This window comes from Aedes albopictus, chromosome 1 (genome assembly GCF_035046485.1).
Source record: "Aedes albopictus strain Foshan chromosome 1, AalbF5, whole genome shotgun sequence".
NCBI lineage: Eukaryota > Metazoa > Arthropoda > Insecta > Diptera > Culicidae > Aedes > Aedes albopictus.
In genome coordinates this window covers 180942076-180956121 of record NC_085136.1, presented here as the reverse complement: position 1 = coordinate 180956121, position 14046 = coordinate 180942076, and the positions used below count along the sequence as shown (strand labels likewise).

The 14046-nt window shown below is 46.2% G+C and overlaps 1 protein-coding gene across 3 annotated transcripts in view; it reads left to right on the top strand.

The window, feature by feature from the left end:
- Positions 1–14046, top strand: part of LOC109424864 (protein ILRUN) — a 228766-nt gene that overhangs the window by 180330 nt on the left and 34390 nt on the right. The window contains exon 6 of one of the 3 annotated variants that reach the window (XM_062845916.1): positions 3775–3901. The exons of 1 other annotated variant lie outside the window; for it this stretch is intronic. In XM_062845916.1, coding sequence (XP_062701900.1) covers positions 3775–3855 — 81 coding nt within the window. In that variant the 3' untranslated portion in view covers positions 3856–3901. Of the gene's footprint in view, positions 1–2229; positions 2607–3774; positions 3902–14046 lie in introns of those variants that run through there. One more of the 3 variants, XM_062845915.1, reaches the window with a different exon arrangement.

Here is a 14046-nt window from a genome sequence, read left to right as displayed (position 1 = left end):
TCATGCGGATAGAAGCAACCGAGGTGAGCTTGCGGCTCGAGTTGTGATGGATGAATGAGTGCAGTGTGTGTGGAGTGCGCTACCCTGTGGGTGCAGTTGAGTCCGGGTTGGAGTGGAAAGAGACCATTCTCTACCCTAGATCGGTTTCGGCTGTACGGGCGGGGTAGTGTTTGTCTTATTTGTAACGTGTTGTGCGTGATTTGCGGCTGCGTGGTTACTTGGGAAGTATTGTGCTCTGCAATCTAGATTTTGGTTTTAAGGTGAAGCTATGGCTGGGCTGTGCCTCGGATTTGTTGGGCGCAGGTCGGGAGAGCTGGTGGCGGTTTGTGCTGGAGGGTTTGCTCGATTGGTTATCCACTGGTGGTGGCCAGTTGATCGACTATTCGCGCAGCCTGTCATTTGGTTCTTGGGGCTTGTGCTCTCGAGGTTCGGGGCGTTACTTCGTTATATCTTCACTTTATTACTAATATTCCTTGTTTGAATAACTGACTATTATGTCCAGGCGCTTAACTCATTCTATTTCATAGATTGCCAGATTTAAGGGTAATGGTTCAATAGGGTGTTAGCAATCAGAGTGGATTAGAACGAGTTGGCGCCTACAATACACCAACACTAACAAACATACACCAATACTTACACGCACACATGCACCTACAACTAGCTGTAAAAGACCAGTGGGCGGGACAATGGTGCCTACCCAACAGTTGTAGGTGGGGTGTTTGGCTTAGCTACATGACTTGGTCCGGCAAGCCCATAAACATCAATTGGTAGACGTATTGCCTAGTGAAAAGACAACGCAGATGGACGAAAGCCAGGGGATGCGTTGATAATAGCAGAATAGCAGAATAGCAGATGCATTGCGCCATACAAAATTAAATTGATTTACTCCTGCTGATCAACTGTGACTGCGCGCAAACCGGGTAGTCCATTACCGAGCAAAAACTACACACTATAGGAACGATTTCGACAGATATATTATGCCCTGACAACATTTCAATTCATCATAAATTTCAAATGATTAATGAAGATTTTCCTATTCCAACAGATGGAATTATGGGAAGAGATTTTCTTACTAAATTTCACTGTTGTATTAATTATGATACATGGATACCTACGGCTTCATATAAAAATACTGAAATTGAATTCACCATTCAGGATAATATCAGTGGAGATTATGTAATTCCTCCAAGATGCGAAGTACAAAGAATAATTGATTCAAGACTGCCTAACGGTAACTCCTTTATGGATTCAACTGAAATTCTTCCTGGTGTTTTTTGTGCGAAAGCCATTGTAAACACAAGAAATCATCTCAATAAAATTATAAATACAACCTCTGAATAGATCAAAATTGTTATATACGGGATTTTAAGTCTTTAAATATAAGACGTTCTTCAGGGACGGGAATAATAAGACCGCTCTAGTCCATAGTCTATAACATACTCATTTATTAGGTCACATATGAACAATCTCTTACATGTTCATTTGCAGTTCTCTCTGAGAACCCAATCCATAGGCATCGTTCTATCAACCTAAAGAAAGGGGTTGCTAACGGTTATAACAACTCCTTCCCCCTTACGATAATGCTTCATCATTTTAATCTCAGATATTCGAAAGCAAATTTCTAACTTTACTTCATCTTTTTGTTTGCTTAATATTTCATAGAAATAAAACTAATTAAATTCGAATGAACTAGCGTTCTGAGTGGACGTTATTTTTGATTACTCTTACATAGTAATTACTATCATCCCTGATTGGATTTCGGCACTATTCTTGCTTATAAACGTTCACAGTGGTATTCTCCCTAAAAAAAAAAAAAGAAAAAAAAACTCGATACTTGAGAAAAAAAAACAACATGACAATCGGTCGCCTATAAAAAAAAATATGCATTCACATAAACTTTCAAAAAAATGCACTAATCACATTCAATAAAAAAAACCATTTAGTTAAACAAAAACACTTAACCAGCCCTGGTATGCAAAAGCCTAAACAAAACAAAAACACAGGGGCAAAATTCTGGCACAAAAAAAAAACGTGACAATCAGCAAAACAGTCGGTCGGGAGCAAAACAAAATTTCACAAATGCTCCAATCATAAATTTAGCTCACTGTCCTCACATCAACGGCATAGCCACTCAAATGCCTATTTAGGCAACTTGCACATGCACATTCAACAGCATCCACTCGCATTCACGAAGTATGTACTGGCCAATTTCCATTTCTCGTCCGTTAGCCGGCGTCGTCAATGTCATCAATCGAAAAACAGGTCGATGAAGCGCCCGGTGATGAAAATAGCAGCAATAACAACGCAGAACCATTCAGCTCCAAATTATCGAATCCCCGGTCAATCGATCGCAATGTATTCCGTAGCTGCGTAGGAAATTTGTACTTTGTGTTCTTCCCCGCCATCGCTAGCTTCACAAAAACGGACAAAATGTCATCCGCACCGTCGTCACCACAAACGAACGAGTAGTGTTGATAAAAAACGACAAAAGGCCCAGTTACCACAGTTGATGCTGATGGGAGCTCAATAGGCTATGGATGAAAAGAAAATGGTCATGATAAATAAATGATAATGTGAAACAATATTTCTAAAATGGAGGACAAAAAAATATTGTGACTGAATTAAAATTGTATACACATTCACGCTTCTATTCCACTAACAAAAAAAAATGTGCGTAGAAATGGTTTAAAACGAAAAAAATCTAGATTGAGTTTAAATAAGGGCGAAAGTAACATGAGAGAGTTCTCTTCGTCGACTCTCTCTTCTTCAAATTAAAGTGACAAGATGCAAGTATGGTTGCACTTTTTGGTCATAAATCGCTAGGTTGCGATGCAATCTAGCGTCTAAGTGTAAAAATTTTTTATTGATTTTGCATCTTGTCACTTTAATTTGCAGAAGAGAGAGTCGATGAAGAGAATTCTCTCATGTTACTTTCGCCCTTATTTAAACTCAATCTAGAAATACGCAACGTAGTGGAACGACATAGAAGTAAAACAACCAGTGACCGAAAAAAAAGCCGTAAAGCACACAGAGGTGCATCACAAACAAATTGCACGCATTTTTCACGAACCACACTTTCCGCAGTCAACTTTCATTTAAAAGAAACAACACCAAAACATAAAAAATAAACCCAAAACGGAACAAAATTCACTGGTGGGCACATAAAAACGGAAAATATGGAACAAAAATTTCTCCTCGTCGACACTGTTATATACGGGATTTTATGTCTTTAAATATAAGACGTTCTTCAGGGACGGGAATAATAAGACCGCTCTAGTCCATAGTCTATAACATACTCATTTATTAGGTCACATATGTACAATCTCTTACATGTTCATTTGCAGTTCTCTCTGAGAACCCAATCCATAGGCATCGTTCTATCAACCTAAAGAAAGGGGTTGCTAACGGTTATAACAAAAATCAGTAAAAATTTCGATAGAACGTACGAACTAAAGACACGAAGTTTGATGATTGTTGCTGTTAATGATGATTGTCGCGTCATGACGATGATGCTGTCGAGCATAAAGACACTATATGCTTATAGTATCTTTAGTCGAGCAATGCTTTTAAAGCGCGTTTGACAGGTCTCCTGCTCGATTGGAACGACATTGACAGCAAATTTGGAATTCCAATTGGAACATTTCGTGTCTTTGCATATAGTGTCTTTAGTTTCAATGTTGTTAAAAGTGAAAATGTCAAAATTATCCAATGGTTCGTACTAAAGACACTATAGGGCAGTGCATGAAATTATCTCCTTCTCTTTCACTCTTACAGAAATTTTGTAAACAACAAGGCCACGAAACTTCAAAATCCCATACAAAATCAAAACAGTGCAGTGCCCTATATGCAGAATAGACAGGAACGTCTACTGACAGAATTAAATCGCTTGATAGAGTCCCAAATGAAGCCAAACAGAGCCTAACGAGTTGATGCTCAAAGTTTAGTGACATGTTTGCCCTCCAAGATTTTAGTTTAACATGCAATAATTTTTACAAGCAAGAAATATTATTGAATGATCAAACGCCAGTCTATACCAAAAATTATCGAATTCCCGAAATTCATCTTAAAGAAATAAATGAACATGTCGAAAAATTACTAAATGACAATATTATTCGTCCTTCGATATCACCTTACAACTTCCCAATCTTGCTCATGCCTAAGAAGTCAAACGAGGGTACGAATAAGAAATGGAGACTTGTAGTTGATTTTAGGCGATTAATGATCCAACCCGGAGTGAAACATGGTAATTTGTGATTCCGCTAGGACAATGGCACGGTGCACACATCCAGCAGAAACGTATGTTGTCCAGCAAAATTGTAATTACCACCCGGTAGTGGATCCGGTAGGCGCAGCGAGATTTTTTTTATGTGAATTGATGTAGAGTGAAGTGTTTGGCTCAAATTGTGTTGATTATTTAGCTCTATCGTCCAAATATCAGTGTCCGGAAATTAACCGCGGCCCGGAAAGCAACTGGAATGGAAAGGTGTCAAAAATGCTCGCTCACCTCGAACAGGCAGGCGCTGCATCAAAACCCTGCACATCTGCAAGCGGTCACAGTACATGATTTAGATGCAACACGGAAGATAGTTGGTCGTCGAGCGTAATGCGAAATGATTTCAAGAATAAGGGAATCTGTGCGAATACAGTGTATCGTACCGTGAAAACGTTCGAGTAAAAACCTAAGTTTTTGATTTCAATTTTTAAACTCCTCTTATAATTGATTTGGTGTTCAAGACTTGAAACGATTTTGCGTAGCGCGATTTGTGACTTTTTTGTTTACGTTCATGCTGATCGTTATCAAAGCGTTGTTGATTTTTATACTACTCTTTTTACCACTCTTGCAGAACAGTTTAACGTTTTGTGCGAGTGTGATATTTGACGAATAGAAATGCGATTCCGCTTGTTCATCCTTGTGCGATGTGTGGTTTACTGGGTAAGCTATATCCTCTTGAGTCGGTAAGTCTACTACCCCACTCCACGGCCCAGGCGTTTAAGTCACCTCCGATGATTACCGGCTTTCCAGCATGTCGGTGAGTGCATCCAACATCCTGTTGTACTCTTCGTCCGTCCACCTTGAAGGTGCGTAACAACTGCACACGAAGGTTCCGTTGATTTCAGCAATCACGAAACCGTCATGTGAGCATTCGATCACTTCTTGGATAGGGAATCTACCCATGACTTGAATTTGTAATTTGTAATTTATTTATTTAGAAAACGGCAGCCTGTTAGTTATTACAACTTTTGCTCAGGTCAAGGAAAGGTGAATCGGACAATTTGACATTAGTAATTAGTGAAGGAAATCAATTAGAACCTATTAGCTAGCAATTTAGACAATCTAACAAAATATTATTATTGAAAACCACTCTTGAATGCTGTTAGTGTAGGCTTCTGCTTCAGGGCCAAAGGCAGATGATTCCAGAGTGATGCTCCGCTGATAAGGACACTCTTCCCGCTAGACGTAGTATGATGTGGTAGGACAAAGGAGCGTGCTCTAATGTTCGCCCCCGGTTGAAGATGTTGAAGCAGGTACGGCGGTAGTTCACGGAGGTAGCCGCGTCGTAGGAAGCAGCAGACTCGAAGTTTATAGTTGTCCAGGAGGTCCCTTCCCAGAATGGTATGGCGTACCTCTTCCGTGGTATCCCGTCGGCGAAGACCGTAAACAAAGCGTACGGCCGATTTGAAGCTTCGGTGTAGCTGCTGCTTTAGTGCTTCCGTCAATCCCGAGTAGTATACAACATCGCAGTACGTATACAGTGGTACGATGACAGCTTGAACGAGTTTTTTCCGGGTGGCGAGCGACAACACACTTTGAAATCGACGAAAAGTCCGCAGTGTGCTGTAGACCCGTTTCACCACATCGTTGACTTGGTCTGTCCAACATAGTCTCTTGTCCATAGCAAGACCCAGATTGGTAACTTTATCGGAAAGCTGAATGGGTTCTCCACAGAAGACAATATCGTTCTGAGGGATGACATTGCCTTCCCTACTAAACACAATTGCCTGGGTTTTCTTAGGGTTCGGTGTGAGCATATTGTGCCGGGTCCAAGCTTCGATCGATATCAGGTCTCGGTTGATGATGTCTACCAGTCTATCAACCTGACTGATAGGGCCAGAAACGTAAATCTGAAGATCATCGGCATAGAGCTGGTATTTGCACTTCAGGACACTCGGTAGACTGTTAATAAACAGGCTGAACAGCATGGCACTCAAACACGATCCTTGGGGTGTTCCATCGATTAGGGGCAGATCCTCTGACGTGGCGTCGCCGTGCTTTACAGTTTGCCTTCGTTGGTTCAAAAACGACGAGATCAAGTCACAGGCCGCCGGGGAAAATCCAAATTCCCGGCTCAGTTTGTCTAAGAGAATTCGATGCTTAACGCAGTTGAAAGCTAACGAGAAATCGACCAAAACCATTATTGTGCAGTGTTGATTGTCGAGATGTTGGTAGATGTTGTGAGTGACTTCTGTAAGTGCGGTGGTGGTGCTATATCCCCGCCTGTAACCGGATTGATGTGCGGCCATTAGATGTGGATTGGAGACGTCTACATGATAGGATATCTGCGCAAGCAAAATCTTTTCGAGGATTTTCGAGATCGATGGCAGGACACTGATTGGGCGGAAATCTTTAGGGGCTGTTGGATTACCTGATTTTGGAATCGGTGTTACAACAGCTTTTTTCCAGGAAGACGGAAAGGTCTTTTCTGCGATAATGGTGTTGAATATGTGTGTCAGTAGTGGAAGTATGAAGGGGCTCAGCATTTTCACGAAGGAGATTGGGAGATGATCGCTTCCAGTAGCATTTGAACTTATCTCGAACATTCTTCTAGCTACTTCCTCTACGCTGGTGGGTTGAAAATTCAGTTCTTCTTGAACGTGGGCAGGTGCTGTTTCCTGAGTTACCGGAACCGTTGCATTGCGACTGTTCGGAAGTGCTAGATGCCCCTCCGTGAAGAACTGGTTGAGATGATGGGCGTCGAAATTGTTGGATGGTGTGGCTTTCTTTTCGTTGTTGTGTACTCCCTCCCTACGCAAATTACTCCAGAGCTGTTTGGCAGGGAGGTCAGCAGAGAAGTTTCGGTCGGCGTATTGCTTCTTGGCGTTGGTGATCAGAGTCTTTGCGCGATCACGGGCTTGTACGTACTCCCTCCACTGATTGCTATTTCTGGTTCGGTTGGGATTGCGGGCGTATAGCGCATACGCGAGATCTCGTAAAGCGATAGCTTGTTCTATGCCTCGAGTTATCCAAGATGTGCGTTTATCGCGAACTTGAATAACTTTTTCCGGGGCATGCGTTTCCAGAAGAGACTGCAATTTTGTTGTTGTTATTTCGACTTTTCGATTGACATCGTTTGTTTCGTAGACGTCTTGAAGGTCAATTGCTTGGAAGTCAGCTTGTAATCGAACGATGTCGATTCCGCGCATATTGCGAACTTTCATCGTTTGGGGTGCGGCTGAGGGAACATGGATGTCTGCAATCAGGTATACTACCTCATGGTCGGAGATGGAGCTTCCGTACTGTGTCTTAGACGTACGGATGGAAGACGGGGAATCAGTAACCAGAAGGTCGATGGTTGTAGCACTTTGTTCGGTTATCCTTGTTGCGGCGGTTGGTAGAATGGTGAGGTTGAAGAAAGAATGAATGCGAGCAAGGGCCTCCGCATTGCCGCTGAGATGGTTCGCTGCAACGTTAATGTTGTAATCACCGACCAGATAGATTCTATCGAAGTCGAATTCTTGAAGGTCAAGTAGCAGTTTCTCGTAATGCTGTACAAAAAGGGGATTGGATCCGGTCGGGTTGTACACCACAACAACACATATGTTTTGCTTTGTACTGCGAGGTACTCCAGTCGAGTAGAGTTGTCTTCACCTGGTTCACGAAGAGATCTGATGATTGGGACTGCTTTGATCCCTTTCTGGACGTATAGCCCGACGCCGCCGTGAGATCTAGCTCTGTTTCCACGTCCGGTGGGAAGGGAATGACGGACAAAGTTGTATCCAGGGACCCGAATTGGTCCCATGGGTGATGACGGACGCAACATGGTTTCCGTTACGGCAAAGAAGTGGTAATGGGAGGGATGAAGCAAAACTTTGACACCATCAATATGGCGTTCAAGACTTCGGACGTTTAGGTGTCCGATACGGAGGCTGGAATTGTTGGTTCTAGACATTTGGTATGAAGTGTAGTCGTCAACTGCTAGTGCGTTTTGGATGTAGAAGCGAAAGATGTGTCGGGCCCCACTGCATCGAAGAACACCGAAGAGTTGTTCGCCTCTTCCACATGTCTGGTCAGCTCGATGAGATGGTCAATGTCTTTCACTTGTGTGTAGCGAGGTTGATTGGGCAGGAGCACCGAAACCGAGCCGTTGCGAACAAATACCGATTGGACCAGCTTCCTATGTTTCAGTCTCAATGCTAGGTTGCGGATCCGGAAAGTTGTGACGGGGAGTACTTCGTTGAGTGTGAACCGGTAGTCTAGTGGCAGTTCAGGAAGGATCTGGCATAGTTTGACATCGTTGTATTTTCTGAAGTACTGCCGGAGAACTGCATCTCGCGCCTCGTGATCATCGAGGATGACTATGATGGTAGGGGTCAGGGACCGGTCGGTCCATTTGGAAGCCTTAACGGTTAATCGGAAGCATTTAACAACGTGCGACATCAGGGCGGGGATGCCGAGGAAACCAAAGAGCTCTTTTACGATGGTTGTAACATTTTCGCCGGACCGGTATGGGATCTTGTTAATCGCTATCCTGAAGTTGTTCACACTTTGGGAGCATGTTCTGGCAAGCTTAGCACCCTCTTCGATGATTTCGAGTTTACGCCCAACATCATCAAGCGCTTTTTGCTGCACCGCAAACCTTTCTTCCGCTCCACTGACCTCTTGCACGCGGCTTTGGAGACGGTCGATGAGCTTTTTGTTGGTTGATCGTAGGGAGTCTAGCTCACTTTGCAGCTGTCGGATCTTGGAAGTTAGATCTTCGATGTGTTCGGCGATTTGTTTGAGGTTATCGGGTGCAGGGGGAGCCTGGGGCGACGACTGCCTCGGAATAAGACTTCCAACGGCGCTGCAATCGGTGCAAAAATACCAGAGATGCGGGAGGGCAGGCAGAATCACTTCACTGATATTGACGCAGCTGGTGTGAAACCAGTGGGAACAGCCGTCACAACAGATCCAGTTGACACATTCGGGATTGCTTTTCTTCGAACCTTTCTTCCGCTTTCCTGTTGTTGACGGGGGATTTTTACGGCCACATGTACTACATGAGTCGGACATGATGACGTTTGCACAGCATTAGACGACGACGGAATGTACGAATTATCTTAACATGGTTACACGTGATACGGACACAACGGTTTTAACAGTCCAGTGATTCGCAGAGGTCGAGTACGAGTATCAACTTCAGGAGCCCCGACGGTGGCCAAATTCCTGATACGAACCGCAGGCACCTCGACGGTGGCAACCTACTACGGACTTCACTAATCGAAACGCGGGTGACTGTACGTGAAATTTCTTATTGGCAAGCACGGAGGTTATGTTTATGTTTGATGACGGACGCCGGATGAAAAACGTTAATTGGACAAATTTACGCACAGGAAACACTAAGTGTCCACTGTTTATGGTTCCGGGGACGTTAAACGAATAGTTTAATCACTTCACCAGGGAAAAAAGAGCCATTTTTCTAATAAAAACTTTCACTTTTTACAGGAGCTGCTCAAAAGCTGCCTGCCTCCGGCCAGTGTTGCCAAACCAATGAATTGCCGCTATCTTAGCTCTATCGGCCACCCAGTTGCCGTTCTCGGGGGGAACCCGATATGGCTCCACAATAATCGCAACATCACACTTTGACTCTGTTGTCGACTGCCACAACAGTTGCTGTGCGGTGTCGCGCGGTGTCGCAATGATTCAGATTTATTTGAGTTATCTGCATCATTGTTGGCCTGTCCTCGCACTTAAAGCCTCCAGTCGGATGATCATTGCCGTCCTCCGGCTTGTACAGCATGCACCTGGGTTGCTTCGTGCAGTCTCGAGCAAAGTGTCCGTTTCCACCGCATTTCCAGCACCGTTCGAACCTGTCCGGACCCTTACAGTTCCTCGAGTGGTGACCAAACTCCGTGCACCTGTAACACCTCTCCATTTGCTTGGTCAAACGGGGAGCCAGTCGCAGCGAGCACACCGCCAATTAAACTTTGACCTTGCCAGTTACCACCAGCTTGTTGGCAGCATGCGCCGCCTGGGTGCCTCCATGCGACTTCCTTATCCGAACCACCATCGGTCCTTCGACGTTGCACTGCTCAGTCAGTGCGCGCTTCAGATCTTCGGTAGTGACCTCGTCCAGATCCTTGACTTCCACCATCGTCTCCTGTGAAAAGGGTCTCACGTTAGCCTCGCTGCCCAGGGATTTGGCAACAAGCTTCCTGAACGCCAAGCTCTTAATCATCGGATCTTTCTTGAGCTCGAACAGCATCTCTCCTTTTTGGGTGCGTCTGGTCTTCACCACGTTTTCGCTCAGCTCCTTCAACTCAGGGTGCTCCTACAATTTACTAAGGAGAGCAGCGTACGTCGTCTTGTCGTTCGCCTCGACGATCAATGCGTCGTCCTTTTTCCTCTCCCTAGGGGGCCGGTGGTTTTCTTTCTTCTTATGTTCCTTCTTCTTTTCTTCTTTCTCCTTTCGCTTCCTCTTCTTCTTCTTCTTCGCCTGCTTGTTAACACACTCCGGGAAAAAGGGCGAAAGAGCGTGCCCAAACCGGTGCAGGTATTTTGTGAAGCAGCCATGGCCGGACAGAAACTGTGTAAAAAAAAGTTCACCTACGCTGACACGCTAGGGATAAGCCGGTGAGTCCACTTGCCATTCGCCGAATTGTGCCACTCTTGCTGCTACTTAGCCAACGAGTTCGCTCTGACGATATCTCTTACGCTCCTGGTACTTTTGCGCTGGTAGCATTCCACGTCCTCGGCGTAATGATGCAAATGGGCATCATTCCCGCGATAACACATACTGCCTCCGTCGAAATGGTTCTGGACGCGCTCGCGATCCGAGTGGCCATAAGTCGGAATGCGCTGCCTGGCACTCTTCGATTCCACTTCGTACTCAGCGCTTTAGCCCATGCTGGGGCACCATACAGTCTGGATTCGCTGGTTGGGTCACGACTGCACCCCGATTAGCGAATCGTGTTCGTTCGTTGGGGCAACTGACAACTGATCAAAATGCTCTAGACACACGCAAGTGACGAGAAATACGTCACGAAACACTCGCAGACTTGCACAAACCTCCTGTATATAAGAGGTGCGATGCGACGGCGGTCAGACGTCAAACTCATTTTGACATTGACAGTGCTTTTTAGTTGGGTTTCGCCCCAACCAGTGAACATCCAACCATCGAGATAGCCCATCTAACGAGCAGCCAACGAACGAATCGGCACTGTACCTGAGTATTGAGCCTACTACGCTCGCCAGAAGACGCCTCTTACTACTTCGTGCTACTCTTACTACGGCATGATCGTCGCTATAGCGTTGACAGCCTTCGCCGCCTTTCCGCAGGCGTAGTCGACGTGCTCCTTGAGTTGAGTCGATCTTCGACCATCACTCTTTGATGCTTCAAAGCTCGTTTTGATGTGATTATGTGCTCTCCGACTACGATCTCCATCGTTGGGCTGCTTCACAGTGCTGACCAGAAGCCCCTCCGTTTTGTGATGGGCAATCTGTAACTTAACCTCATCCATCTTTCAACAGTGGACATTGATTCCGTCGCCAGCATTTACACTTCTTCAAGCGTCTCTACTATTACTGTCAACACGACGTCGTCTGCGAAGCTTACTATGACGACTCCTTTCGGAAGTTTTTGTCGCAGAGTAGCAGTTCGGGTGGAGAATAAAAGAAACACGTGTGGTTCTCTCGGGTGACAACTTTAGAATGATCGTTTATTATAATCTGTAGTGATTGCAAAGCAGAGTGTGTGTTGGTATGTGTGAGTTACATCGAGTGTGGATAGGTATGGATAATTGAGATAAAGTGAATGTGTTACACTGAAAGAATTCATGTGGTTGAATCTCCAACTTGATTCGGTCCAACGGCTTCGTCATGAGGTCCGCCTGCATACGCTCGGTAGGCATGTAGTGGAGTTCGATGATTTTCTGCTGTTGGAAGTCCTTGGTGTAGGCGTACTTGGTGTTAATGTGCTTAGAGCGCCGTTCGAGACGCTCTGACTCGACGATCTTTATGCACGATTGATTGTCCTCCCAAATGACTATCGGATTGGGTGGCACTTGCTTCAGGTCGTTGAGCAACTTCCGATACCACATAAGCTGTTGACAGCCGTCCGCCAGCGCGACGAATTCGGCCTCCGTTGAGGACAGGGCGACACACGATTGCTTTCGTGTTCCCCAGTCGACGAGTCCGCCGCCGAACTTCAGAAGGTACCCGGAGTGTGACTTCCTGTCGCCTTCGTCACCTGCCCAGTCGGCGTCCACGAAACATTCCATTGCGCCGGATCCGGAACCCAGATGCAGACGATGATCCTTGGTGGCCTTGAGGTATCGGAGGACCCTCTTCGCTTCTGTCCAGTCTCGGTTGGTGGGGTTGGTGACTTTTCTGCCGAGCAGTGAGACGGCCATGCAGATATCCGGCCGTGTATTCACCGCTACATAAAGCAAACTCCCTACCAAACTGCGGTACGAGGCATTTGTAGGCAGTTCCGTCTCCTCCTTTTGCTTGAGGTACGCGGGGTCGATTGGTACCTTAGACAGCTTCGCTTCTTCGTGTCCAAATCGCCGAATCAACTTTTCGATGTAGTTGGCCTGGTCAAGTGTGTAGTGGTCGCCGGCTTTCTCGACGCGTATTCCCAGGAACTGTTTGAGCTCGCCGAGGCAGGAAAGCTTGAATTTGTCCTGCAGATGTCCTCTGATTTCGTCGAACTCGCCCTCGGAGTTGCAGACAACGAGCAAATCATCAACGTACATCAGAATGTAGGTCTGTTTCCCGTTGCGATTTCGAATGTAGAGGCACATGTCGCTGTCTGCTGGCTTGAATCCCATAGACTTCAACACTCCGTCAATCTTTCGGTTCCAAGCTCGAGCAGACTGTTTGAGCCCGTATATACAGCGTTTGAGGCGACATACCATTCCGTTGTTTCGGTCGAAACCGGGCGGCTGCTTCATGTACACCTCCTATTCTAGGTCGGCGTACAGGTAGGCGCTTTTTATATCCAGGTGCTTGACTAGTTTTTGTTGCTGGCTGGCTAATACGAGAATGGTTCGAAGAGTCGTTTGACGGACGACGGGGGCGAAAACCTCGTCATAATCCTGGCCGAACTTTTGGGAATATCCCTGCGCGACCAGTCTCGCCTTATGCCGCACTACCCGCCCAGACTCATCCTTCTTTTTGTAGGTCCATTTACAGCCTACCGGCTTGCGCCCGGGAGGTAGGGGGACGAGCTCCCAAGTGCCGGTTTCCTCAAAAGCTTCTATCTCCTCCTGCATCGCTGCCCGCCAGACATCCGCTTCGGGACCTTCGACCGCTTCGGAGTAGCTTTGCGGTTCATTGCCAACATGCTTGGTAACACCGGTGACGTCAGCAGACCGCTGGGGCGGGACACCTTTCGTTGGACGCGTGGATCGACGCGGTTCGCCTGGGTGCGGCAGTCCCGCATCGCTGAAACCTTCGAATTCGCCGTCCGATTGAGTCGTGTCTTCAGCCGCTGTATCGTATCCTTCAGGGTCTTCCATATCGGGTTGAGCTTCAATTTCGGCCTGAGGTTGTGCCACGGGTTCGACGGGAGGTTCTGCTTCGGGTTCCGTCTCCGTTCCGGTGGGACGGTTGTGTGGGGGACCTATGTCAAAGAGAATTTCGTCGCCTTTCTTACCTTTGGTGGGAGCGTCCGTCGACACATTCGCTGGGTCGTGCTTCACGTCGTCCTCGATGAATTTGGCGTCCCGGCTCACGTAGACTTTTCGCGTGGTTTTGTCCAAGAAGCGATAAGCTTAATGCTCCGAGGAGTAACCCACGAATACCAGCTTCTGTGCTGTGGCGTCCAGCTCCTTCCTTTTCACCTT